The sequence below is a fragment of the Schistosoma haematobium genome, chromosome 1 (genome assembly GCF_000699445.3).
Source record: "Schistosoma haematobium chromosome 1, whole genome shotgun sequence".
Lineage (NCBI taxonomy): Eukaryota > Metazoa > Platyhelminthes > Trematoda > Strigeidida > Schistosomatidae > Schistosoma > Schistosoma haematobium.
Genome location: NC_067196.1, coordinates 62,008,810 through 62,036,781, shown reverse-complemented (window position 1 = coordinate 62,036,781; position 27,972 = coordinate 62,008,810). Strand labels below are relative to the sequence as shown.

General features: G+C 34.2%; 1 protein-coding gene across 5 annotated transcripts in view; it reads right to left on the bottom strand.

The window, feature by feature from the left end:
• Positions 1-27,972, bottom strand: part of MS3_00001800 (uncharacterized protein) — a 48,449-nt gene that overhangs the window by 9,428 nt on the left and 11,049 nt on the right. For 2 of the 5 annotated variants that reach the window (XM_051209295.1, XM_051209296.1), the window contains exons 1-2: positions 2,164-2,400; positions 623-830 (exon numbers count right to left, since the gene is read on the bottom strand). In XM_051209295.1, coding sequence (XP_051074737.1) covers positions 623-830; positions 2,164-2,212 — 257 coding nt within the window. In that variant the 5' untranslated portion in view covers positions 2,213-2,400. Of the gene's footprint in view, positions 1-622; positions 831-2,163; positions 8,473-9,449; positions 10,472-12,205; positions 26,754-26,971; positions 27,038-27,721; positions 27,788-27,972 lie in introns of those variants that run through there. The other 3 variants (XM_051209297.1, XM_051209293.1, XM_051209294.1) reach the window with 3 other exon arrangements.

Sequence of the window (27,972 nt, the reverse complement as noted above, 5' to 3'; positions counted from 1 at the left end):
AATTTTTCATAATTTTTGTTTAGTTTCACTATTATAACCGTTATGTTTTTCATTTTTTTTCATATCTACCAAGAGGTCAATTATCTTTCATAATTCTGACCTCTAGATTACTTTCATCTTCCTATTCTTCTCCAACCTCTTGATTATTACGTAACCTCATTTCATATTCAAAGTCATGAATCACTGTGTGATGTAATATTTTCTATCTTTCTATAAGCATATATTTATCATACAACTACAAATGTGAATGTACAGCATAAGTTAATGATTTCGTTGCAAAGAAGAAATTTCTTTCCAGAATTCTCTTTATTTTTATTCAATGATACAATGAGTTGTCTTAATTGTTTTAAGATGTCTCTAAACTCAAAGAAACGTTTTTCAAATGTATTACCATATTTTTACCACAATCTGCCTAAGTGTAACTAAAGAAGTGTACGACGTCTACAACAGAATTTCTTGTTTTTCCTTTCGTATGTCATTTGAATTTTAATTAAAGTGAAAATTGTTAACATCGAACATACTGAATTATTCATAAGGTAAATGCCTTCTCTATTTGTTGAATAAAAGTATACAATTTGAATAAAATAGTTTACCATAAAATTGCTTTCAAACTTATAATTACTGGGATTTTCTCCATGATCCAGCCCAAAAACAATGAGCAGCAGTAAGTAACCAACGATCTCGTATAAATGTTGATCCACAATATGTGATTTGTTTGAATACAGGATTTGTACCTTTTATAGATACAGCCCATGGGTATTCTAATTTTTCTGCTTTTTGACCATTAATTACACGTTTTTGTATTTGTAATGGACTGAATAGATTATGAACTGAAAATTCAACATATAGATATTTGAATCACTTACATGAATATTTAGTAATTTCTAAAAGTGTACTAATCACATATAACATTATATATACTTATCTTGTCTTAACCACCTACCACATCAAATATTTCTTAAAGGAATCGCTAATGATTAGTTAACTTATGAGTTGTCCTTTTCTCACTTGGGTTCAGATTCCATAACAAGTGTTTGAAATCTTTTTATATGCATTGGACTATTAACTGAACTAGACTTAGACATTAATACACATTTATAATAAGTGGATATATATATATATATATATATATATATATATATATATATATACCCAGCTTATCTTGTCAAGAATCCCTTACAGATTTTATGTCATTTTCAAGCTAAACATCAACTTACTCTCCTCAATTTATTACGTTAAATCATCTCCCATTGTAAGACTTGTTGATTTCATTCAGTATGTTACTGTAAATATAATCACCTTAGTTTAGATCTTACTATATGTTTAACAGTTTATACATGTGTAGCCACGTACATGTACCAAAACGAGTAAAGAAACAAATAAAATTACGAATAAACAAAAGCAGATAATAAACATCAATCTTCTTGTATTACTAAACACACAGTTGAAATAGGTTATAAGATTGATTTAAACTTAATCTTCATGGTTTCGTGTACAAGTTATCTAGGCCGTATACCGAAGTTTATTGAAACATAGGTCATTCGAAAATGAAAACTACTGTCATATATTCGAAAACGATTTGCACTCACCTCAAGCCTACTTAAGTAATATTGCTCAATTATCCAGCGTGATGAGTTCCACACTGTTTAGCATCATATTTTCTATTCTATAATTCTATTTACACTTGTGTTAGTTGAATTTGAAGAAATGGTTTAAATGAATTTACAAAACGTCAGAAATTCAAACTTCTACTCCTTGAGATATCACAAATATCTCATTATTATACAATTAGCATTCCAACAAATGCACAATATACTTGAAATTATCAAGTTAAAATTCCATATTGAAACTTTATAATCTTTCTTTTGTTTTACATTTTATTTGCTTAATTCACCATTTATATTTCCAAGTATAATTGGTCTTAACTACTATGCATCTAATCGAATTGTTCAAAATGTATTTTGTTAAGGGATCATATAGCTCTGACATTCTTCACTTCTTATAACATTATTAAAATCCACATAGTTCACAGTGCCTATCATCAAAATGATATCCTGATAGATCATATTATCAGTCTTTAAATGTCTCTAACTCATAATATATAAAACAATAGGATTTAATACGATTACTTATGAACATATTCATATATTATTGTTAACTTACCTAAAATTATTTCACATGTCAATATGATATACACAGGAAAAATCCTCATATTTATCACTAACAATTATTGTTTATTAAAGTAACCGAATGAAATGAATTAACATTAACTGAATTCAGTAAAGACAAGCAATAATGAAAAATACACATATATATAACATTCAGTTTAATGTAAATCATATTCTGTGCAAAAAGGACATACACCATTAAATATGTTCTCCCTTTTTTTTTCTTTTTCTCTTTCTTGACTTTATGAAATAAATAATAAACAAAAAAATTCTAACAAGAGTAGATCTGATAGTGTTAACTAATAAATATCAATGAAAAAAAACAAACAAAAATTGGTTCAGGTTAAATTTATCATGAGAAAGAGAAAGACACAGAGAGAGAGAGAGAGAAAGTAACAGATTTGATTTCAAAATTATACCCAAACAAATAAACAATAAACAAAAACAAAGGAAAATATTACCCAAAAAATACATGGTAACCAATTCCATTTTAGTAATTAACCACATAGATTATAAGGTTGAATGTATAAATATTAGAAGTGCATGTCTATAAACATATGAATGTTGTTTACAATATATTCTTCCATATAAAACATTAAAAATCATTCTGTAAATCACTGAAATTTAATTTATCACTAAAATTATTGAGAAAGTAACAATTCTGGTGAAAATTCATTGGTTTTTTTTTCTAAAATCATCTTTAATTTATGGATGGCTAAAATTAGACTATTGTTTCTATATGTATTTGGAAATCATTTGGACATACAGAATTTAACATTTTTTTTTAAATTTGAGAATAGTTTCTAGTTTGTGTTTGAGAATTTCCATAGTACTCGATAGCTTATTTTCAAGGAATAAACAGAAAGGTTTGTGGTAAGTTATGCTCTAGCACTTCAATGATTGTTGTGGTTTTTTCAATGAAAATACATCAATGCTGATTCGAACAATATGTCGTTGATCAATAAGGATCCATTTGAGAAGATATTCGATAATTTTCAAGCTGGTTTTTTGGTGAATTCAGTTCATTTTTAAATGGAATTCATCAATTTAAAGTAGATATACTTTTGTAAAAAGTATTTTAGATAATTTTTAATACTAAGAGAATCAAGTATATGCAAAAAACATCTACATGAAAATAATGTGAACTAGAGTTTCTATTTATTTTTTATCAAACGTATGTCATAAAGGAATAATGTATTCATGGAACGTCATGAGAGTTGCGAAACAGGGAATTCGTCGGTCAGTTTAGTAAATTTTATTAGCTGTTCATTTCATAAGTATTCTAATCAACTAAATGATTGCAGTCTATTGTAGACAAAGACGTGTTTCTCATCAACAGAATGTACGCTGTTCTATCAAACTGCACAATAAATCCAATCTTCATTGCTGAGAAATTAGTCAAAAGATGTTAGGTTCGTGACTCGTTTGAATAAATTGGCCTTATATCACAGTTTCTCCTTACTTCATTTTTAACATTTTGGTTATCAATTGACCGAGTAATGTACAGTTTAATGAATAAATCAACCATTCTTAAACGTAATTAAACGCTTGTGAATTTCAGCAAGTTGAGAATAAAGTTTGATGAGGTTGTCTATACATTCTGTAAACCTCATGATGCGAAACGAAAGATTCTACAAGATTAGTTGTTAGCTACTTAAATGAAATATTTGAAAGACCAACTGATGACTGCTACCCATGCAAGTAATAATTTCATGTTTCTTGTTACCTGTCATCTCAGTAGTGACCACTTCCTTCTTACGAAAAATTATAAATTAACATTATGTAATTAGTCTTATTATCAATGCAGCCACGACAGCATTTTCCAGTTTTGTATAATGGTCATGGTAGTGTACGGCATGGTTTTGTGGTATGAAAGAAAGTTGTACAGGACGGATCTATGCTACACTTTTACAACTCCCTGTTTAAAGAACTGCATTTGGTGCAACACAGTGGCATGAGACGCCATCAGGCATGGCTCAGAGTAGAAGCTGGTGGCAGTCCCACTGAAACTTTCCTCCGCTTTCTTCATAAAAAAGACCTTAACCTTTTTAACTGAAAGTAATATTTCTGAATTTCTTCTCTTATTAGAATTATTATTTCACTCTCAGAGACTAATTTGTCTTCGTTCTCCCTCTCTTTTTCGCTACTCAATCTCTGTTCTCGATCTCTTCAAAACCTCAATGTTACTGTGTGATGCATATGTGATTGGTGCCTCCTTGTACGAATATTTACGCGTTCAAATGAATAAATACATAATAAAATGACCCTTTGAAATCCTAACTTTATTATAACGTCTGACTTTCAAAAAACACAATCAACTGTTGTGTCACATTTATTCTTATCTCATCCACAACCAAAAACGGTCAATGAATAATTCCGTACTAACACAAGTCTATGATATATGAACTATGCGAAATTAATTGTCAACTAAGAACAGCAAATTTGTGTAGGGCAGTAATTTCAAACCGAGATCATACGTTTTGTGAACTAGATATTACTTGACTTTGATTGAATATTGGGATTTAACAATTCAAATCTGAATTGTCAACTAGTAACTGCGATCGTTTATAAACTGATGAAATTTCTGAGTGTGCTAAACGATTACTGTTTCGTATTCACTTTATTTATATTTCATCTGAACGATAAATGTAGGTTGAGTAGCGCTTCAGCACTCAGATACCTCGACAAAATGGTGATTTTTGAATACCTAAATCACGAAAAAGTCTAGTATAAGAAATCCTGGGATTACGTGAATAAGATGACGAAAGTAAATTTCAGAAGCCCCATCCAAATACCACTTTGACGATTGAACAGGAAATTTTTCGGGTCTGAAAAAGACATTTTCGGTCGATTCGTTTTAAAAAAATACTATTTAAATAAACAAAACTACCTGAATTAGTAATAAATAAGCATAATCTGTTTAAAGATGTATGATTACATGCATAAATGATCTGTTCTACACATAGTTTATTTTCTTATATTACATTAGTAGTGTTTCTAGAATCCCTTCCACAGAAAGTAACCAGTGCAGCAGTAAAGACGTTTTGAAACTAATATGCAGTTCACATGTTAGAAATAAAACCATGTTTTCACTCGGCATCAAGTTTTATGCACATGTTAGACTGACCTCATTAGCATGAATTTGATGTCACTTAGGTTGCGAAACGCGAACATTTCGTAATTCTTTTATGATGATTTTAACAACTAAATAGGAGACGAGCAGTCAGTGAAAGGTGGGATTCATGTTAATCTACTGATTATTATGTGTGATAGAAACTCATCGAATTCTTTAACTACCATGGTATCGTAGATTCTTCGTTTATTTGTTGATTACGTTTTACAGAAGTTCCTTTTTTTCTCATCAAGGTTTAACCTTAGCGATGAAGCCAGGACAACCTTTAATTTATAGAATTCCGTAATTGAAAATATGTTCTGAGATCTCTTTTAAAAAGTAATACTCTAAAAACAAAATCCTGAACTTGACTAACAAGAATTATTTCTTAAATGAACGGATAGGCTTTTAGGTGTAATTTTTTATACAGGAATATGTCTACTTAATTTATGCATTTGGTGGTATAATTATAAACCAAAAAATATTATCGCTGTGAAGTTAACCTTAAAATAGTATTGATTTGTCAGTTGCAGATCCTTCGGTGGTAATATCTTCTATGGACATAAATGATACATGACGTGTTTGAAGATAACGTAACATACTCATCTGATTTGAATGGGAATGCACAAAATGCATGCGAAACTCTAGATTTTGATCGTGAACCAACTAACTTACGATTGTCACCTCACTTCGTGTGGAAGCATAAACCGCCCACCAGCGTTCTTCATCCAACTCTATCCTAGGCGATTCCGTCCAGCTGTTTCCAGTTGCCATTCACACTTTTGCTTTCTGCTTGTAATTCTCGACTCCAAGTGTGGCTCGGTCTTTATCTTTTGCGTTTACATTAAGGATTTTAAGTCAAGGCTTGCTTAAATATGTGGTCTGATGATTTACAAAATGTGTCTCCTATCCATTCCCAACGTCTTGTATTAATTTACTCTTCATTTGGAAGCAGATTTGTTGGTGATGTTATCCATTTAACGGACGTTGAGTATCATATATAAACGATTGCATATAAACACCTTTCCTTTTTATTAATTGTTGCATTAGTTCTTTAAGTCTCAGCTCCGTATGGTAGAATTGTTTTAAAATGTTTTGTGAAGATTATGAATTTGATGTTGGCTTACAGATATCTATTTTAATTTCCATATGTTCTTCAACTGTAGGAATGTGGTGCGTGTGGGATAGATTAGCGATGTCATCTTTAAAGTCCAGATCATCATACTGAATCGAATTTTTTCATCTTGCTTCTCCTCTCATGTAGAGGTCTTCGTAATCCAGTCAACCTCCAAAAGAAAGAGGAAAGGAAAAGAGTAATCAGCCTTGTCAGACAACATTCGTCACTCGAAATGGATCTGTGAGTCGTCCACTGTGAGCCACTTTGCAGTGTAGTCCATCACATACATTTCCAATGATGTTGACGGTTTTCTTCGGCAAACTACAGTGTCTAAATAAGTTCCACAAGGTTATCTATTCGTTGCTACTGAAAGCCTTTTCATAATCACGCACATTGGTGCATAGCGATGCCTTCCATTCAGTTGATTGTGCAACGATGGTTCACAGTGTCACGATTTGGTCTGAGCACAATTGAGTCTTATGGAATCCAGCAACCGCACCAGAATTGTACCATTACTAGAATTTCTAGACATACAGCATCATTGTGGTTGCAGTTCAACAGTGTCCAGTTAAGCTGTCAACCATATGTGGAAAAATTCGAATACCTTACTTCTACCTGACGTTTGTGTTGTTGATGTTGTCCAGATGAACAATAAAAACTTCACAATAGAGCCGTTCTAGTCAGAGAACCAATCCCTACTAACAGCATCCACCTGAGATAAACATCATCTCAATCATCTAAAAATATGGGCATACTTATAGGTCTGTTGACTATCATTGAAATTTAGAAGCTTTTGAAAACACACTACTTAAGACGGAAAGTAAGTATTCATATATTTAGAGTTAACGACATAGCCAGTCAATTTCCTAGAAGTCCACGTACTGATTTCAGATAGTTTGAGATATTCTCATCCTCTTTCTGGGCTCTGGAAAACTTGTCGAATGGTTCTTCAGGTGTACCGACTTTCCGCTTTTCTACACCATCAGGAATGATAAATATTAGAAATGACTTTATTCCATTTCATTTGTGATCAGTTTTTCAATTGATTAATTTATCTTCTTAGCCTGTCGAGTGGAGTCTGATTCTCAACATATGTTTCAAACTATATAGATTGTGTCATGGAGAAACATCTATGGATTTATCATCGATCCTCCGCATTTGTACTGTCAATTGATGATTGCCAATATATATCCGGATTATTGCTACAGCGTTTTCGGCAAACGGATAGGAGATAAATGAAAAACTGCTCAAGAAACTGACGCGATCCGATATAAGACAACGAACTTCAACATCATTGACTATGTGTTAGAAACTTCATTGGATGGTTTAGTTTAATTTGAGATTAGAAAAACGTTATTCGATTCAATTGTGAAATGGTTATTCATTCTTGTTTTTGAAATTTACAAGATGTTTTTAACACAGCTCAACATTTAACTGCAGTCCTTCCATCACTAGACTTCACCAGATATTACTATTGGAATATCGTTGTACGTTAATCGGTTGTCTGTGAATCAATTTCACTAGCAGTATTACAAATTTCCATTTCACCCGACCTAATTTATCGGAATTATTTTTCATATACTTTTAAAGAACCATATTTCGTTGATTAACAAAGACAATTTTGTTCATACTCGAGGTTTTTTACTTCACATTATGAATATTAAACATTTAGAATCGAATCCCACAATAAAATTGTTCTACCATCAGTGCTATATAAATAAATATAAATATCCAACTAAAGTTATTACGAGTTACTACAAGCAAATATTTAAAGTACTAGTGTAGATATGGAATAAAATATAAATGTCCCAAGGCTTGGTAGAATAAAAAGTATCAATGACAACAACGACGGAAGTTAAAAGAATCATCTCGTATAGTTCATGAGTGGTTAATTGGTTGATCTTCATCATCTATGATAAATAGGTAAATACTGGGATATTTTCATTCAACCACTGAATAATAATGTCAGAATAGTTTTCAGTCCATTTCAATTTTTCTCTGGATATCTGAATTAAATAATCGATTGTCTTTCGAAGTTCAGGGTCTATCTGATGATTTGCTTCTGTTACATGGATCTACAAAGATAAAGAAGTCATTTTATGTACATTTTATGTGGAGCCAGTGCATAAACTTGATAGTTCAATTTTGAAATGAAAAATAGTGAAAATCGATCAGTTATGTAGCATAATAATAAGCGTTTGGTTTATTAAAAACATTTTGCCAGTTATTTTGGAAATTCCGTGTAGATTCTGCACATATTCCTTTATACGTTAGAATTGCTAAAGAGGGTTTGCAGATTAAAATTTCAATTGTACATTGTAAGGGACGTTTCAGGTGAAGAACGCAATTGAAAAAAATATGATTTGTTTCCGGAGAATATTTGTAGCCATGTATCATGACTGAGTTTGTTTAAATACAGTGTGTATGAAAAATGAGAGGTTGTATAATTGTCGAGTTAGTTCTCTTAAATTACGAAACGTACACTTGATGATCGCAAGGTTCATTATCAGAACTAAGTGTGGAAATGGAACAAGAAACGCGTACTGTGCAATTAAATCGTATCATTCTCACTCTACAATTTACATATAAGTATTACCACTAACTCCTATCAGAATAGCAAGATGATTCCTGTTATCCGGTTCCTGATACTGATCGCATTTTTGACAACATACTAAAGTGTAGTAACTGGTATGAGTAGTTTCACACCGTGTTGATTTTCACTTGACGTTAGAGTTCAAATCATTTAGCGATAATATCTCGGGCCGCAGATTGCAGAAATACATATTTGACGAATCCTATCTAACACGAAAGTTAGATTTACGGAACCCTACAAACCACATTCAACCACTCCATGTTATTGTTTTCTTTTTATTCACTTTAGTTTCATTGAAAATGTTTACGATTAATGGAGTGTGTGCTACCAAACGTTAACAAAATTGTCTAGATGATCACATTCGAAAAAGTAAATTACAGAATGATAGTATATGTGAATGTGGGACAAAACAAAGCAACATGTGTAAGCTCATGGAAAATAGATAGGCTCTCCACTAACCTTTTCATGATTTGTTCCACTAAACACTGAGTAAGGATACTCAGTTAGTGTTTTTGTTAATAATTTCGTAAAGTCTCTGTGAAGTAAAATTAAAAAGTGAAATGCTTTTGGTTAGTTTCCATTAATGACTGAGTACGAGGTTGCGTTAACTGGACAATCAAAATATTTCTATTCTGAAATAAACGAATAACCTAGGCAAATCATCATGATGAGATAAGTAGAAATTATGAGGTAATTGATTCAGAAATACAAAACTGATAGAATCACATTATATATATGTATATGTCAAGCAGCTGCTGACTATACGAACTAAGTGTACGTCAGTTGACTAACAGCAATAATAACAGCCGACATAGGTGCCTGTCAATTGTTCAATTCCCACAGATGTTTTAATGCTGATATACAATTTGTAGAACAGCTTTATGTGTTACCGATGACGTCGAACATTATGCTTGTTCAATAGGACACGTCAGCATATTTCTATCAGAACGACTACTTACATCAAAACAGTAGATACGAGTAAAAAAATGAAGATGAAATGTGTTATTTAATGTAGTTTACTGGTCCTTGTACTAACTTTGTATTGTTATGTTAATCAAATTAAAATAACATTTGTTGAAACATTTCTATGAAATAAATTACTATGTTCATCAAAAAAGGTTGAGATCTTCGATAGAATTTTCCATATGTGGAAGCATGAGTGAAAAAGGTCTTCAAAATCACCTTGATTACAGACTGACATTCCAAGATATTGGTATTCAGTTTATCGCCTACATATAACGTATACTATACGACTTCACAAGCAAAAAGCGAACGTCTGAAGTTAACAAGCACCATCTACCTCATGACATTAATATGACATCGGTTCCTCACTGTCAATAGAAATGTAAACTCACTTATGTTCAACAAAATTATCTACATCATTCAAGTGGTCCCATAAAAGTTGGTTACCAATTGGAGACTCTGAGAAATAGTCAAGCGTAAACCAGAAGTTCTTGTTCTCTCTTACCCGCCTTAAGTACCTGATGAAAAGATGGAGGAAATGTTTAGCTGAGTAGGTGTGGTGTGCTAACTTAATCATATGAACATTTATATCTGTAGAATAAAAGGATTTGAGGGCCAAAAATATATTATTGTAGTGAACAAGAACACCAGTGAGGACAATCGAATACATTTAACACAAAATTACAGGACTTGTTAATAAAATCTAGCAATCATAAGGTAAATGCCAGAACACTCAACTCGACGCCACCTCTCCGCACCGGACTGCCCAAATCAGCAATTCAGCTCACGAACCGCATCGGCCTTCGCAGAACAGCACCCTTCCCCTCCTGGCTGGCAGCCACACCAAATGTAGTGAACAAGAACACCAGTGAGGACAATCGAATATATTAAACACAAAATTACAGGACTTGTTAATAAAATCTAGCAATCATAAAGTAAATGCTTAGTTTGCAAAATGTCCACCAATTGTCTCAAAATGACTCAGAATTCATTGTTCTTGCATTTTCATGCAAATTGCACCCCGTTTCTATTCTTTACTGTTTGAACACCAATGAGGACAATCGAATACATTTAACACAAAATTACAGGACTTGTTAATAAAATCTAGCAATCATAAAGTAAATGCTTAGTTTGCAAAATGTCCACCAATTGTCTCAAAATGACTCAGAATTCATTGTTCTTGCATTTTCATGCAAATTGCACCCTGTTTCCATTCTTTACTGTTTAATCTTCTTATCTCTCTGCTGCCAGACATTCCGCTCACGACTAACATCACATACTACTTATGTAAATATAAGTAGCACACCCAACAGTATGACTGATGAGATTTGCAGCTAAAATGCTTGATCTTGTCGACGATTCCTCCTCTTTTACATTGTGAATTGTATCCCGTCAGAGATAATGTTGAGTTATTTGTATGTATTTTAAGCTCGATCTTTTCGACGATGACGAATGTGTCGTGTACATGACGAATCTACATTATCGATGGTTTTTCTTGTAGATATGAAGCCTTCGGTCATCGCGTCATCACTTTGTAATGAGTCTTGAAATCGGTAGTCCCATTGATGGCAGTTTCGTTTGTCGATGGACGTTTTTGTTGAATTGAGAAAAATTTGTTCAGTATTAATCGATGGGTTCTACTCTACTTTTGACATTCGTGTACTCTGAGATTTTGTGAGTGCTATATCCTGATGATAATCACGAGGTAATTGTTGATCCATATGTGAAAACTCCACTGATCCTTGTAAATCCGCATGGAGTAAAATTTAAGATAATTATGATTTGAAAGCGAATTAACTGAAGTTGACAATCCAAACCACCAGGGTTTTAATTGGCGGTTCAAATTTGTCGTGTTTAATCGATGGTACTTTATAAACTCCTTTGAAAAATGTGAGTGATGTAGTTTCAACCATAAATTAAAAACATGTCATGTGTCCTTTTTACATTTGATGGTGAGTTGGTGTAAGCTCATGTTATGAACTTTCATTAGGCTTGATAGCGTTTGGTTGTTTAATCGTCATTCGAGGAGTAAAAACATATATCTTTACAATTGTTCAATTATAGTCATTGTTACATATAATTTTAGAAATCATCATGCACATTTTGTGAAATCTTCGATTATAACAAACGGATTTAGATTATGCGACCATATTCATTTGTTGATAGTAATGGGGATTCCAAACATCTAGTCGGGTTACTGTTATCATTAACAGATATGACAGTGTAATATTGAAGGTAACAGTTTAACTTACTCTTTCATAATTTCTGTATCACGAGAACACGTTAATGCCAACATCTTGTTTTCAGTATCTTCCTCATTTACAGAATCGTTCAACGTCAGCTGACCTTCTAAAAATTTCCACTCTACATGACCACCATGACGAATAGCTGTACAATAAGTAATGAATCTCAAATCAGGTCGTATGCTGTAAAACAAAAGAAATGTGGACAAGAACATTACTTTCATTCGATTGAAATGAAATTTAAGGCAATCAGTCCCTCTTATAAATTTCGATAGAACAATGAGAAGACAGAGTTGATCTGAAAAATGTGATGTATTAGCGCTATACATTTCGAACAATCTGGTCACACATATACTTGTAAGGGCATTTTTATATGAAAATTAATAAAGGTCAAACAAATAAAAGTACAATTAAATAACTAAGGGGGGAGAAAGAATAAGAATTTGTCGCGTTATCCTAGGCCATAGAATGACTTAAGGATTACCAAGGTAAATTCAAGGTTACGACAAATTGTTTTTGTACACATAAGGGGGGTTTAAATTTACGAATAGCCAAGGCTTCAATAAACTTAAGAATTCGACCTTGACAATTTCTATACAACTTTCTAAATGCTGTATTAATGTTAATTTTGTGCCCTGTCTCAATTATATGTTTTGCTATCGATGAGCTTGGTTTTCTACCTCCTACAATGATCAGATCATTTGACATACATTGATTTTGAAGTCATCTAGGCACATGTTCATTGACCCTTGATTGCATTGTTCGATTACTCCTCCCTATGTATGTGTGTCTACACAAACATGTAAATTGGTAAATACAATGGGATGTGACGTAATCATTACTGCATTGTTTGGATCTATTAGGAATCATGACCTTAGACTTTTCAATCACTACCAACTGAGCAGCAAAATACGTATTCTCGATGGCTGCTTTCAATCTCTGCCTTAAGACTATACTGTTAGATTCGCCTCTATATGGTAGATTGACATAAACTTCTTTCTTTGGCACTGAATAAATTAGAGGTCTTGGCATTAACTGACTTTTGCACCCATTAATAAACTTGAGTGGATAACCATTTGCTATTAATGTGTCAGTCAGTAACTTTTCATCTTTTTCCACCATGTCAGAGGTACATATTCTTCGAGTCCTCTTAATGAGGCAATACAAGAGAGGTCTGGTTAAGTGCCTCTTTCTATGGCCTAGGATAACGCGACAATTTCTTATTCTTTCTCTCCCCTTAGTTATTTTAATTGTACTTTTATTTGTTTGACCTTTATTAATTTTCATATAAAAATGCCCTTACAAGTATATGTGTGACCAGATTGTTCGAAATGTATAGCGCTAATACATCACATTTTTCAGATCAACTCCGTTTTCTCATTGTGTTATTGAAATGAAACTATTTCTAGAGATTTATGACTATATGCGTGTAAGGGATGCGAATGTCAAGTATTGTTTACATTTATTTGAAAAAGAAGACGCAATGAAATTTCACGCATGGAAGACAGACAACAGATCAATTGCAAGCAAAGATCGAAATCAAACGAGGCTGCTTATCCGCGTCAATTGATTTGTGACAACAACCATATCTCAGGTGAAGCGGGGAATACATCTAACAGCTTCGACTCACTCAGATATTTCGAATCTGGTAGATGATTCAGCTCTCCTATATCACACACCAACATATTCCGGTGAAAACAATCCGTGTGGCAGCGGCCACTTAAACATTAGGCCTTAACATTCACAAAGGAAAAAGCAAGATCTTAAACTGAAACCAACCAAATCAAACTTGACAGAGAAGTTTCGTGAGGGGTTGAAACAACCGCTTATCTGGGAAGTATAACCGAGTAACCAGGAGGGTGTAGCGTAGATGCAGAGGAGAGGATAAGGAAAATAACAGCACTACTATTACATCTGAAAACATATAAGTATCAAAATAACTGTCAGCCAACATCAAATTCAGAACCTTCATTGCAGATATTGAAACCGTTGTAGTGTACTGGGCTGAAAGTCGCAGAACTGTCATAACCATCATCAAAAATACATGTTTTCATAAACACTTGTCTGTACAAGACAATCAATATCAGTTGACCGGATGCCATCAACAGAGACACACCATAGAAGAGAACAAACCAACTCCCATATGAATATGAAAGCAGGACAAGACGTTGGATGTGAGTACGACAAGCGTTGTCTATACCATCAGACTGAATGTCGAGACAATCACTCCGAATCCAGAAGGCAAGAAGTACAGAGGAAGACCAAAGAACACGTTGCGTCGAGAATTCGAGGCATATTTCGAAGGAATGAGAAGCGATCAGCAATGACTGGAAAGGAAGATAAGATCGAACAGTTTGGAGAATCCTATTTGTCAGCCTACGCTTTCGTGAGGGGTAACGGATGGAAGTGTATAAGTAATTTATAAAACAATTCCTCATCGGTGTCTCATAACTGGTCAAAAATCTTCCATTCTCCAAATCAGTTATATATATATATATTTGTTTTCATGGGAATCAGAAGTCGTGAATATATTTTCATGATAAGTTTATCCTATGCACATGGTGCCAATGCCAATACTCATTTTAACATATCGAACGCAAATTAAAATCTGTTGTTCAGAATAGTGTAGAACTATCCAATCAAAAGTTGTTTCGAAGATTTCTCATAAATGAAGATCTTTTATTCACACAAGAAAGTTATTATCGACTGATCGACAAACCCAGGTAACACAGCACCCGTATACTATATACATCAATTTTACAGCTATCCCACTACGCTTACTGACTTATTAGTTCTTTACACTCAGGAAACCATAACATTGACAAACTATTCATGCATTCGTGTCTGACCTCAGCAACAAAAAACTGATCACAAAATCTAATTCAAACTGCGTTTTAAGAATTATTATACGGTAGTCTGTTTTATCATATAAAAATCATTAATTGCATGACTAACGGGTTCGTTTCGGGTTTCGACATCCATTGTCTGAAGAGATCCGTAGTTTTGTTCACACAAAGATGATGTTCAGCTATACAAGCGAGTTTGATCACAGTATAGTCAAAACGTCTAAAATCGAGCAAACGGTGTAAGATCATTTAAGTTATAACTTAATAAATAAAAAAATTTATGAACTTTATTCTTTTACACTAGTACGTTTATCATTAGTTGACGGGGAAAAAATTTCATGGATATGCCTGAAGATGTTCAGATTAGATCAGTTTGTCTTATGGATTCGAAGATTGCTGCGATTCTGTAGCTGAAACGCAATGTATTCACCTTAAAAATATTTCTACATATTGCGTTATCCCGAAACCTGTTCTGTTATCACTTCACGAAAAATCGAATGTCATTAAACTCATCAGTTGGCACAGCATTGACGAGCTGGTGATTTCTGCAGTTTTTGATGATATAAATTTTTCATCTCATTTTAACGGCAAGCTGTAACCGTTCACGATATCTTACTACTATGATATATCCATATGTTTTACCACATATCAGGATTTTCACCAGCTTAATATATACATTAACATTATTCATTGAAATAGTCCGAAGGAAATTAATTTTTCCTCTGTCAATGTTTCAAGGTTATTAGTTTTGAGGTAAGATAATCATTGGTGTAACTAGAAATAACTAGACATAACGGAACAAATTAATTCGTGATTTTACGTGATAACGGAGAAACTTGATAATACGATTAATCTTAAAACCAATTGACAAACGATAGCATAATTTGGTACTCAAATATAATTTATGTGGCCTTTATTTCTTAAGTTACGGGAGTTTTCACAAGACAGTTGCACCGTCTGAGTTTCCACTATAAAAAATTGAGATGAAAAAGTACAACTTTGAGCACCCGATTAGAACCGTTTATAATGGATGGAATTCAAGCAATCATATTACAACTATGCATTAATTACAGTCGATTGTCGAGTTCAACCGGGCAATAAAAGTGTGTTTCTAATTAAAGGAACGCACAATTTGAAGTGCAACTTAACCAATCCTTATAATTATACGGTCCCAGCTCATTATTATGGTCCAGATATTCCAACCCCTTGTAGAAGAATGTCACTCCCCTCGGAAACCGTTACTCTCATCTGTTCATCAAAAATTGTTGGCTTAGATTACCAGTCCCGTCAACAATACTGCTAATTTCGTCATTTCATATTAAATACTTTCCATATAGATTGTTTCGGAATAAAAGTTTTCCGAGATAAAACTGAGTGATTGACTGATATGACAGAGTAAAGACATACGAAATAAAAATATCATTACTCACATCTTTTGAGGATCTTCACCTGTACTAACAAATGACTGACTAGCTGATCGAATTCGGTTATGTATAAGAGTTTGCAAGTATGCTTGGAAAACATCATAATTCTCATTCAGAGCAAACATGCTATTAATATAGAGCAGCGCTCGACTAGCTGTTATCCATACAATAAACTCGTCTTCGTGGTTTAAATATTTTGTCGCGTTCAGGAAAAGAGTATACGGCACGATATGACGACTGATAAAGAGGCCAAAAAAGAACAAAACAGCCATTTGTGAGGTAGTCGCAAAGTAAATATATTGGTAAACATATTAATTACCGTAGAATACTACATGTAAAAATGGACATTAAAAACGATTATACAGCTTCCGAAAATGATACCGTGGGAAGGAAAATTTTCTTTGATGAAATATCTTCATACTTTTCGTATGATTATTTCGGATTTGTGATTGCAGAACAGGAAGAGACTTTGTTGAAAAGAGTATTCTTCGTTTATATGTCTGTGTAATTACTCCACCCGACATGTTATATTTTTAAATCTGTATTAAACGAGTAAGCAAACGACGGTTTTCTGTTAATGTGGTGCTAACAGATGTTTTCAACAATATAGCGTATAGAGTGTGTTAATTCTTTGATATGATACTAATCTATCATTTTATAATCGTAGAGTTTATATAACAGCTGGTTATAATTGATACACGAGTTCAGATGAACGTCTTTTTAACCACAATTTGATCTGTTTCAGTATTCATTAAATCTATGTGAACACCGATTTCAGTTCAACCCACTGCATATATTTTTAATGCAGCTAATTATTCGTTTTCCCAACTCATTTGCTTCTCTTGCAAACTGCTTTGCTAGTTTGCATTTCTGAAAGGATCAGTCTCCGATTTTGGGTGGATATCACCGAGAATCTCCAGGTTCTACAAAGTATTTTCGCTACGATCAGATGATATACGTTGTCAAGTACTCATTGTTTTTACATCTTGATTGTTTTCCACAAATTTTTCGTGTTTTTAATTGGTATTTGGAATCAAAGTTAATAACTAGTCCGATATTTTGGTTTCATTCCACTTCACACTTACTTTGCAAGACTGAATAAATCATTCAATATTCGTGCGCGTGAGAAAACTGGAATAGCCTAGACATAAAGAAATCAGATAAAAATCGAAATGCCTTGTAGAACCTCGAATCACAATGTAAAATGCAATCTATAAAATGAATGTGATTTCAAACAAATCATATCTTAGTGTGCGATACGCAGTATAGAGCTAAAATCACTGATTAACATCTCTAAAGATAACTTGATTTATTGTGATGTTAAATCGTCGTCTTTGGCAGTCACATATCACTTACCTAACGCACACATCGAAGCTTTTACAAGCCGATTCGAGGACTGACATAAAGCCAGACAACTATGTGACAACAAAGCGTGCATTTGTAACCTTTCTAATTATTTTGTACTTATTCATGTCACTAAACGCTCTTATTCATATAAAACTTCCAGATATGTCTGATCTGCTGTGAAGATGGCATGGAATCTAATACTTCCAATCAATTCGTAATTCTACCACTGAAATTATGCGCATTTGGTATTTTCTCGAGTTGATAAAACGAATGATAAGATGAAACAATTACTTTTACTTTCACCGCGTTAAACATATATATATATATATTTTTTCGTATTCATAATATTACAGCGTTTCTTCAAAATAATGACAAACTTATAGAATTCAAGATAGATCTCAGCAGCAATCTCCACGTCTTACAAGATCCACTCAAAGAAAATAGACAACTAAGAAGCGAAACTAAAAACAATTATAAAACCAGTACATCCAGAGGATATGGTGCTCAACCACAAGGGATGGATATCTATCTGGCATGTGGGTTCAGCAATCTTGAGAACACGCTAATAGACCAGTCTCACTAAAATGACCGGACATCGAAACAGCAGTGTTAGCTAGCGTACAAGCTGAAACATTAAATTCAGGGAAAGAAGTACATGCAAAGTGATCCATGTTCTATTCACAAAGATAATAACGCAGTGTTGTGAAACCGAACATAAGATCAAGTAGGCTCTCAACTTTGGGATCAATATGCTGGATTTCATGATAATCGTACGTGTGCAAATCAAATCGCAACACTACAGATAAAAGTTAGATAATCAACTGAACGGAACTCTTTATTTTACATGATACGTGATAAAAAAAAAGAGTGGCTGATATGGTTTAATATAACCACCTGGTTGTGGCTAAGATGAAGCTGAAGTCGATGGAGCAACGTACAACACGATAACCGCAATAAAATATTCAATATAATCCCTATACAAGATCGTGACAAGCTCGATGAATTCAAGATGTATCGCAGTAAGATATTTGGAGGCTTGAAAAATCCATTTAGACATTAGGAAACTATCATAAGGACTGAAAAGTGTTTAAAGAGGTAGTACCTTCTACATGCCTGCAGTTCATAGGTCGCAAGAGTTATCGTCATGTAAGGATAACTACTATAACTCTTCTTCTTTAGAAAGTCAATTGAAACGTGATGACATCCACATCACAGGAGGAGCACAGACCAAATTGGATAGCTCTAATGCACCTAGATATTTTGAAAATTTTTGAAGGTCTAGCTCTTCTGTACCATTCACACCAACAAATCCAGGTGAAGACAGACAGTGTGCTGGCAGCCTCCACAGCATTAGGCCTCAACATTCACTAAGGAAAAAGCAAAACCCTCAACTGAAACATGATGAAAATGGACCAAGTATCATTCGTTGAAGAACAACCGGAAGGTGTGGAAACATTCAGGTTTCTGGGAATTATGATCGATTAACTACACAAGTCTACAAATGTTTAATTGCACAGCAGACCAAAGAATCCATGCGTTACAAAAAGGAAACAGTGTTCTGTGTCGCAAACTGACGAACTTTTATCAGAACAACAGGCAACGAATGTGGCTGCAAGAAAGACCGAAGGATAGAAGTCTCTCATGCACAAGGAGACACTGAGCTCCTACTGCATGCTGGTTCCTTCAAACATACTATAAATTGTAGATCATAAAGCAAATTTAAACGGTCATACTGGTTATCGGTGACGTCTGTGATAATTAACATAGATCCTAGAAACAGTCGTTTTCGTCTAGGACAGATCAGCCGGCTGTCAGTTCGTAGTAGATACGATAGCGGAAATCAGGGAAGTAAGCGAGGATGAAAATACGTTATTATGTTACTAGTGCTAAGAGCGGTGAACACGTCAGATATCAAGAATACAGCAGACGAAAATTGTTCTCAGATTTTGGACGAGGCGCTTCGTACTGCTGGGACGTTGTCGTGGCAGGTGAATCAGTTCCCACAATAGGCATGGAGTTTTTGTGTACCTGCGGTCTCCTAGTGGTCTCTCAGCATCACGGACTAGTAAACGTTAGTCACACGACTTCGACAAGAGAAACATGAAATCCGTTTCCATGACTCTAGTGATAGATAAAAGCCGCAGTGATTCATGTGAATTATTGTTAGAGGAGGTTACCAAACTCGTGAAAGTAAAGTGCAATAAAGTGTGTCTCAAACATTCCATCCAGCTCAGCCTGGTAGGCGTGGTCATCGTTTAGTGTTGTTATATAACTTTTCTCCAATATTAAATATGTTGTTCTATCTCCAGCCCAATCGTGTTCTACATCACATATTGGTAATCGTTACCATACGATGAGTCAGTGTAGACGAAATTGTGACTTCCACGTAAGACCTTATAGATTAGGCAGTTGCATCATGAAAAATCTAAAATTTTAGGATTAGGCCCATTATTAGAGAAGTACTCCTATCATAGTAAACCATAATTATACACATCGTCATACTAGCTCCTCATTGGGTTTTTGTTCTCACCAAGACACTAGATTCCAACATACATATCGATATCATGGGACAACTGACAGTTTCGAATGAATATAAATATATTTTTACATACATTGATAGATTTATACAATAGCCTGTAGTAGTACCGATAAATGGAACCTCAGTTGAGTCTGTAACCAAAGCCCCAGTCGAGAATTGCATTTCTTAATATGGCGTACCAGCGATTATCACAACCGACGGAGAAGCCCGATTCGAAAGTCGACTCTTCCAGCAGCTTAAACAACTCCTCAGAATTATTGATTGAGATCATGAATCAATTGATGTTAGACCACAGTTGGAAACCTGGAGGCACTGGACGACCGTTTCGCCCTAGTATGGGACTCCTCAGCAGTGCGCATCTACGATCCCGCTCCCCGCGAGATTCGAACCCAGGACGTATCGGTCTCGCGCCAGGCGCCTAACCAACTAGACCACCGAGCCGGAATCCAATGGTGTTAGTGTCTAACATCAACCAATCCACGAGATTGCACGACCAACTTCCAGTGTACTGAGGTAGATACCTGTCTCTACCCGACACGGATTAGCTCCACTGGTCGCGGGTTCTCAATAGAACTCCAAGAATTCCCTCACGAAGCTAGTCATTAGTGGGCACATGTTAAACGTATTCGAACGACATACTATCATCCAATGGCAAACGTAATGGTTGAATACCCGCAAAGGCAGTTATAAGCGTTTCTTACATCTGTCATTGTCAACAACGATTGAGCCAATGAACTTCCTCTAGTAATGTTGAGTCTAAGAACAGCAATTAAACAGGACATATGATGTTGTTCAGTTGAGTTGGTATATTGAACTACTGTAAGTTTACCTGGAGAATTTTTCGCTTCAGGAAAGTTTTCCGACAAATGTAGCCGACCACGTGCAACGCCTGAAGAAGCACATGAACGAGCTAAAAATAACACTTCACAGACTACAACAAAGACGAGTGTTCATACCGCAGGAACTGCATAATAGTACTCATGTATTAATTAGAAGAGATAATGTACATCCACCTCTGCAACCGAATTACGACGGTCCATTTAAATTGATTACGAGGACAGATAAGGCAGTCACCATAGAAACAGCTGGCAAGACAGATGTAATCATAATCGATCGAGGGAAACCAGCTTTCAAATATAGTGATTTCCAATCAACAAGAGCAAGACCTTCGAAGATGATCACACCAACTAGACACGAGAATCAACGACGCTAATGCAGCGATAAGAGAAGTGTCCGGTGACCACAAGATATGTTCGAAGAGTGAGTCGATCACAAAGGTATATAGCGATGATTTCGAATAAATAGTTTCTTTCACCTCATCATATGTGAATTTTGTCTTTTCCTCTTCGTTCTGTATGTACACATTGAAAATTTTGACTTATCAATTCTTTTGTTCTACATATTATTTTACATTCGGATGTCAATGTAAATGGGCGTCTATAAGCACCACTTCATTATCCTGATCTTCCGTTATCACTTTATCTGGTCTCACGAACGTATACGATGTTAAGCTCACACGTACTTGCAATAACCCATAGGATAGTTCTATCATACATCTTACTCTCGTAAGTTTGGATATTTACCGACCGGTTAAATTTAGCATTTTTTTTCTTTCACAAATACAGACACTCTTTGTACATTTAGTTGGAGCTATTATAGTAGCTCGCGTGCGATTGAGTTTGTTCACATTTAATTTGGTTATCCCATTTATCGAGCAGAGTCATTCGTACAATAACAGCTTATCTATTTCATTGTACCATTGTACCCATATATTTATTCTGCTAGCCTAACTATTAATCGTTTCATTGAATCAAGATTCATTCATTTCAGTATGTGTATATAGAAACATTTCAAATCTTCTCCACCATCTCAAAAACATTTCAAACCTATTAATTTTGACTGGAACGTCCACTTGCTCACTTGCTTTTCGGTATTAGCCTTAAATTCTTGTTTCGCGTATCTGTAGTTTTGATAATATGTGCGTCGTGCAAAGAAAAACACAGTAAAGAATTTGTACTCGTCCTCTAATTCATAAACCGTATGAGACATTATCTAGCAACCGTTATCAGGCCGAACGGTTTGCTATGTTTAAGGATTCTATCGAATAACAGCCACTATACATCAAAAGAATGAGAAGCAATTCGCAAAAATTTGAAAAGTGGCTATGATAGGATAGTTTGTTGTTGTGAAGATGATCAGGCGACAAATATTTAGTAAGTAATTGCATAAGTATATAGGTAAGTACGTAACTGAGTAAGTAGCTAGGTAGGTAAACAAGTGATTTAGAAAGTAAGAGGTTAAATAAATAATTAAGTTAGTAAATATCTATGTCAAATGACGAAACGTTATTTAACATGTAGTTTCGTATGTTCAATTGGTAAATGGTCATGCCGTCTGACGTAAAAGTTAGTGTGCTACATATGAATAAATTTCAAGTCAATGATTGTGGTTGGATATTCACAATGAATGGAGATCCATTCACACTGGTTCATATTAGAATATCCTGAATTGTTTATCACGTTCTACAAAATTTATCATCATAATGATGCATACATAAAATTTTTTATGTTATTTACAAGATTATACTTAAAGTATTTGATAGAATAGTTATTTGTAACAAGGAGAAACGCAAGTGTTTTAAACAAACCGTGAAATTCTTTTGCAATTGGTTGATTAATAAGATCCAGTTATTGTCAGCGTAGTGAACTCGATAAAATCCACCTTGTTTTACATTCAACAAGTACCAGTCGTCTGAGTTTATGTTCATTGTTTGATTCATTTTGTCTTATGGAAGCGAGGAATAATGAAATAATTCATAAATATTACAATATTGGCAAATACGTATGAATGAGAATAAACAGTTAAAGCTGAATAAGAGCGTGGTATTTTATTATTAATTTTACCTCATCTGTTTATAATTTGAGGGGTGGTAAAACGTCTTCCTCTATGTGAGGTGTAAAACACGCCTCAGAACAAATTAGTGCTACATTTGTTGGATAAGACAGCCGTCGCTCTTTATGGAAAAAGGCTCGTCAACTCGATCGTCTAGCTTCAGAACGTGACGCAAAGAATGTAAAGGCATGTGTAGCGTATAGCGTAGTAATTATACTGATGAAAACGAAATATGGTATTTCTTACTGTTTACCACCCACACAATATCAACATTTGTCCAGTTCACCGTTTGTGCTGACCCATAAGTGATTGGTATTATCCAGGAGTGTCTGAAAGAAGCAAAACACATAATAATGAATATTAAAAGCTACCAAATTATAAATATTATATATAAAAACAGGAACTTTGATAGAGTGCCATAACAAAACACTTGTTGATAATGCTGGTTGATCGATAGGGTTCGAGTTGGATTTCAAACATAAATACAAAAGATGGTTTGTTGGCCCAATCCACTACTAAATATTTCTTCCCTTACGCTTGTTGCCCCACCTTGTGGAGGAGCCTAGACAGACTACCGGAATTCTCCATCCAACTCTGTCATGGACCATCCACTACGATTCATTCCATTTCCCTTACATCTTTTTCATGTCTGCTTATGATTCTTGACTCAGTTTAATGTGTTTTATTCCCCTTTTCCGTTTCTATTCAGGATTCCAAATTAGTACCTGCTTCGTGATGAAATCCGATGATTTCACTATGTATTTTCTATTAATTTCCAACATCTTTTCCTAATTTCCTACTTATTTGAAAGCTGGACTTTTGTTTCCCACAGTAGACTGTTGCTGTTGGAATCCAGTTACCGGATATTCTGTATCTTGTGTAGATGGTTATTTACAAATATTTGTGGTGTAGTCCATGACCGAACTTTACAGAATCCAATTTATTGATCTTGAAGTTGAGCTTCTACTGAAACTTTCATCAGTCTAGCAACACTATGTTCTACAATAGTTCTAGTACCGGCAAGAATGTGATGCCTCTGTAGTCCTTACATCTGCTCAGATCTCCTATATTTTGTATCTTGATGTGCTATTTTTTCCAGTTTTGTCGGTGGCACTTGTTCTTTCTCTCTAATTTTCCTGAGTAGAACGTGAAGCATATTTGCAGTTACTTTTATGTCTGATTTTGATGTTTCAGCTGGTATATTTTCAAATCCTAAGGCTTTCCCACATTTGATTCTTCTGATGATCAACTTGATTTCTTCGATCATTGGTTGAGTGACATGTATAGGATGATCTGCAGGTGGTGCTTTGAGGTCTAATGGATCCACTGAAGATGGCTTATTCAAATGTTCCTGAAATTGTTCCACCCATCTGTTCCTCTGTTCTTAAATCTTTTCTTTACTACAAGATGCCAGATGTATAGACTTTTGATAGTTATATTAACAACAAAGAGAAAGTAACGCCCTCTTTCTGTGAGAAATAATTTTGTTTATAATTAGTAAACTCAACCGTAGTTGTGTGAAGTGAACATTGATATTTTGAAGATGATCATATTGGGTTCGTGAAAAGGGTAGTCGCTGTTTTATCAGTTACTTAGAATGAAATCATATATAGTATAATGGAGGTGACCCCACGCACTCGTTTTCTATATTATGATTTCAATTTAAATCTACATATATTTCAGCAGCATACATGGTATGAGAAGGGGTTTTGTGAATATTAAATTCGTAAATCATGTTCGATATAATAATAGGAAACATTTCAGTTTGGCCGTTAGGCAGTGGTACACCAAATGTTAATAACTCTAGTGGATATTGTTTCAACAATGTTGATGAATCCCGCTCAATAACGCCTTTTGCCAGACAAAGTGTAACAGATACAATAATTTCACAATTGGCATGGAATAGAAATAATATTTATGTGTTTGAAATGATGGTGTAATCCAGTATCTTGAGGTGTGATATGTCCGCATCTTCTTCTATAACGGTGACTTGATGAATGAAGATAAGGAAGTATATTTTTAACAGAAAAACAGGTTTCGGTGGAAAGTTGTACAGTAAACCGAGGTATAACTGGGACCAGACAGTTACATTGAAAAACTGAATTGTGTATATTGACTAAGTTGGCAATTGTTATGTCTTTCACATTTTCAAAATCCACGTCAACAACCTTTATTTCTGTGTCACTCAATGCTTAACAAAACGAGAGACCACTGCGATTCCCATGGCGCGAATCGAAAACACTGAGATTGACGAAGTTAACGATTATTGATCCCAAAAATACAATAGCGATCCTGGTAGAAAATACACTCATCATATATTGATCGTACACCCATATTGATTACTGATTGGAATAAAATCACACGTATGAAAAATATCCAGACTTTTAACTAATCACATACTGCAGGTCATGCTGAGCAAAGGTCGTTTCATCTCAATACTAGCAAACCGTATCTTGAATGAACACCACACTCAAATAAATTAGTGTTATATCAAGTGGAATATCACATCGGAAAACTAAACAAATAGTGCACTAAGTAAGAGACGGAAGGTATGTTGGTTGAAAATCACAATGGGTTAAATTTCTTTCGTCATTTAAATTGAGGAATGGACATGATCTTAGGAAAATTATTGATAATGTATTGAGAATCACAAAGTGAATAATTAATTTGCGAAATTTCAATCAGTGATCTGGAACTTGATTGTTCCTTCGTTCCCACACTAATCATTCACTGTTCACCTTCTCTTCTCTTCGATCTGTTGCACATTCAGTCGCCAGAGATTTCACTCTCACTTGATGATACACGCTACGTATATCCTTCGACATCACTAGCACTCAACACAATAACAAACATTGCATACATTACAAACTCACTTTTCTTCATATATAATTTCTGAATACGGATGTTGTCTAAATTAATATATAGTTCACTTACTCACGATTTGTTTGAGATGACTTGTTACCATAGTGTTGAAAATAACGCTTCTGCTCAAAACAAAACACGTTTGACCCATTTCTCTTTACAATCACTAGTGGATAATTCCTCTGTTTAGTCCAAGAATCCATAATAAATCCAATGTCCAAATGATTTCCTTGAGTATTCCACTCCTGATATGCAATTAAAACGAAATTATGATTAGGTTATTAGCCTTATACATTTGAATAATTATTCTGCAGAATCGCAAAAGTTAGCATGTTTGCATAATCGAGAATTGTGGTCGATATAACTCTGTGAAATGAAATACACTGGAATTTACTCGTTTTTCAAGACCATGCACCATAAATTCATTTATTGGGAATGTTATGGGTGGATGGATAGTTTAATGCAGGATGGTCAAGCGTGGTATGTGACCATGGATGTCACAAACAGAAAAATAATTATTAAGATTTTATCATTGTAATTACAACCTAGTTGCTTTCGATGAAATGACTTAATGGGTGAAACCCCAACTACCGCTACCATAGAGCTTAGCGTTTCACAGAATAAAAACAAAGAATAAATAAGAACAGTGTTAAAGAACAGGTAATACATAAAGATATGAAACACGAAATTATTCATTAGATCATACCATAAATATCTGAGTAATTTAAAATATATTTTAAGACAACACTTATCTTCGTTAACGAAAAAATACATCACGATCAGGAGAAATCATGAAATAAATTCAACAACAGAATGTATCGCATCAAATGCGTTTGTATTAATGTATTCACCACCAAATACTTACTTCAGATAATGCCTTCCATAAATCCTTTTCATCTGTGTTCTTATACTGGTTTTGAGTTAAATATCTCTTTAATAAATATAGAAAAACACATTATATGAGGCGTTTCAGGATTACAATTTGCAATTATTCATGAATAAAATTATAGAATTTAAACCTTCTAGCCAGACTTTATATTTTCGAGACTGCGTTTATATTCATACATATTCAACCACGTTAATGCAACTGATGACGGAGGATGACAGATAAACTGTACTTGCTTAAGTGGGATATAGCTTCAACATAAAATCTATCAATTATAACGGTGAGTGAAGTCTGTTTAACATAATTTGTTTGCAACGACATTTACACCGACTTGATATAAAATATCTCACTAATTTAGTTATAGTGAATATGGATTATGAGTTGGTCAGACAACATTTAATTTTAAAAGCATTTTCCGATTGTTCATGACGACATACGAGTTCAAGCTTTTTATTAAGTAGAGTGCCAGATGATAAAAACGTGTTATAGCGTCTCAAGGGGTACTTGTGTTGAAGACTGTAGTGATCAATGGATACTGTGTTGTGTTATGTTGCGTAGTACTGAGTAATAGCTAAGCAAATGATATGGGGACTCTCCGTATTGGATAGTCTCGAAGAGAACTTCAAAAATACTTGGTCAACGAAAAGAAATCAGTTCACTACTGAATGTGACCATTGAGACTAGATTATATGACACTCAGTTACAATAAAATAACCACTGTCAACGTACTTTTAAACCGTTTTGAAAAGCGCTACGGCCCATGAATTTCTCCATCATCCAAACCAAAGAGGCGCCCTGTGAATTATTGAATGCAATGTAGAATATTAACATATATATGAAACACGCAATGAATGTGTAGGTAAGTTATATTGGTCAGTCAGTTTACTTGTGTCCAGTCGAAGACAGGATGCAACAAAGTGAAGATACACTTAGGAATATTATTGTTTTCGAATAGAATATGTCACATGGTTGAACACTGA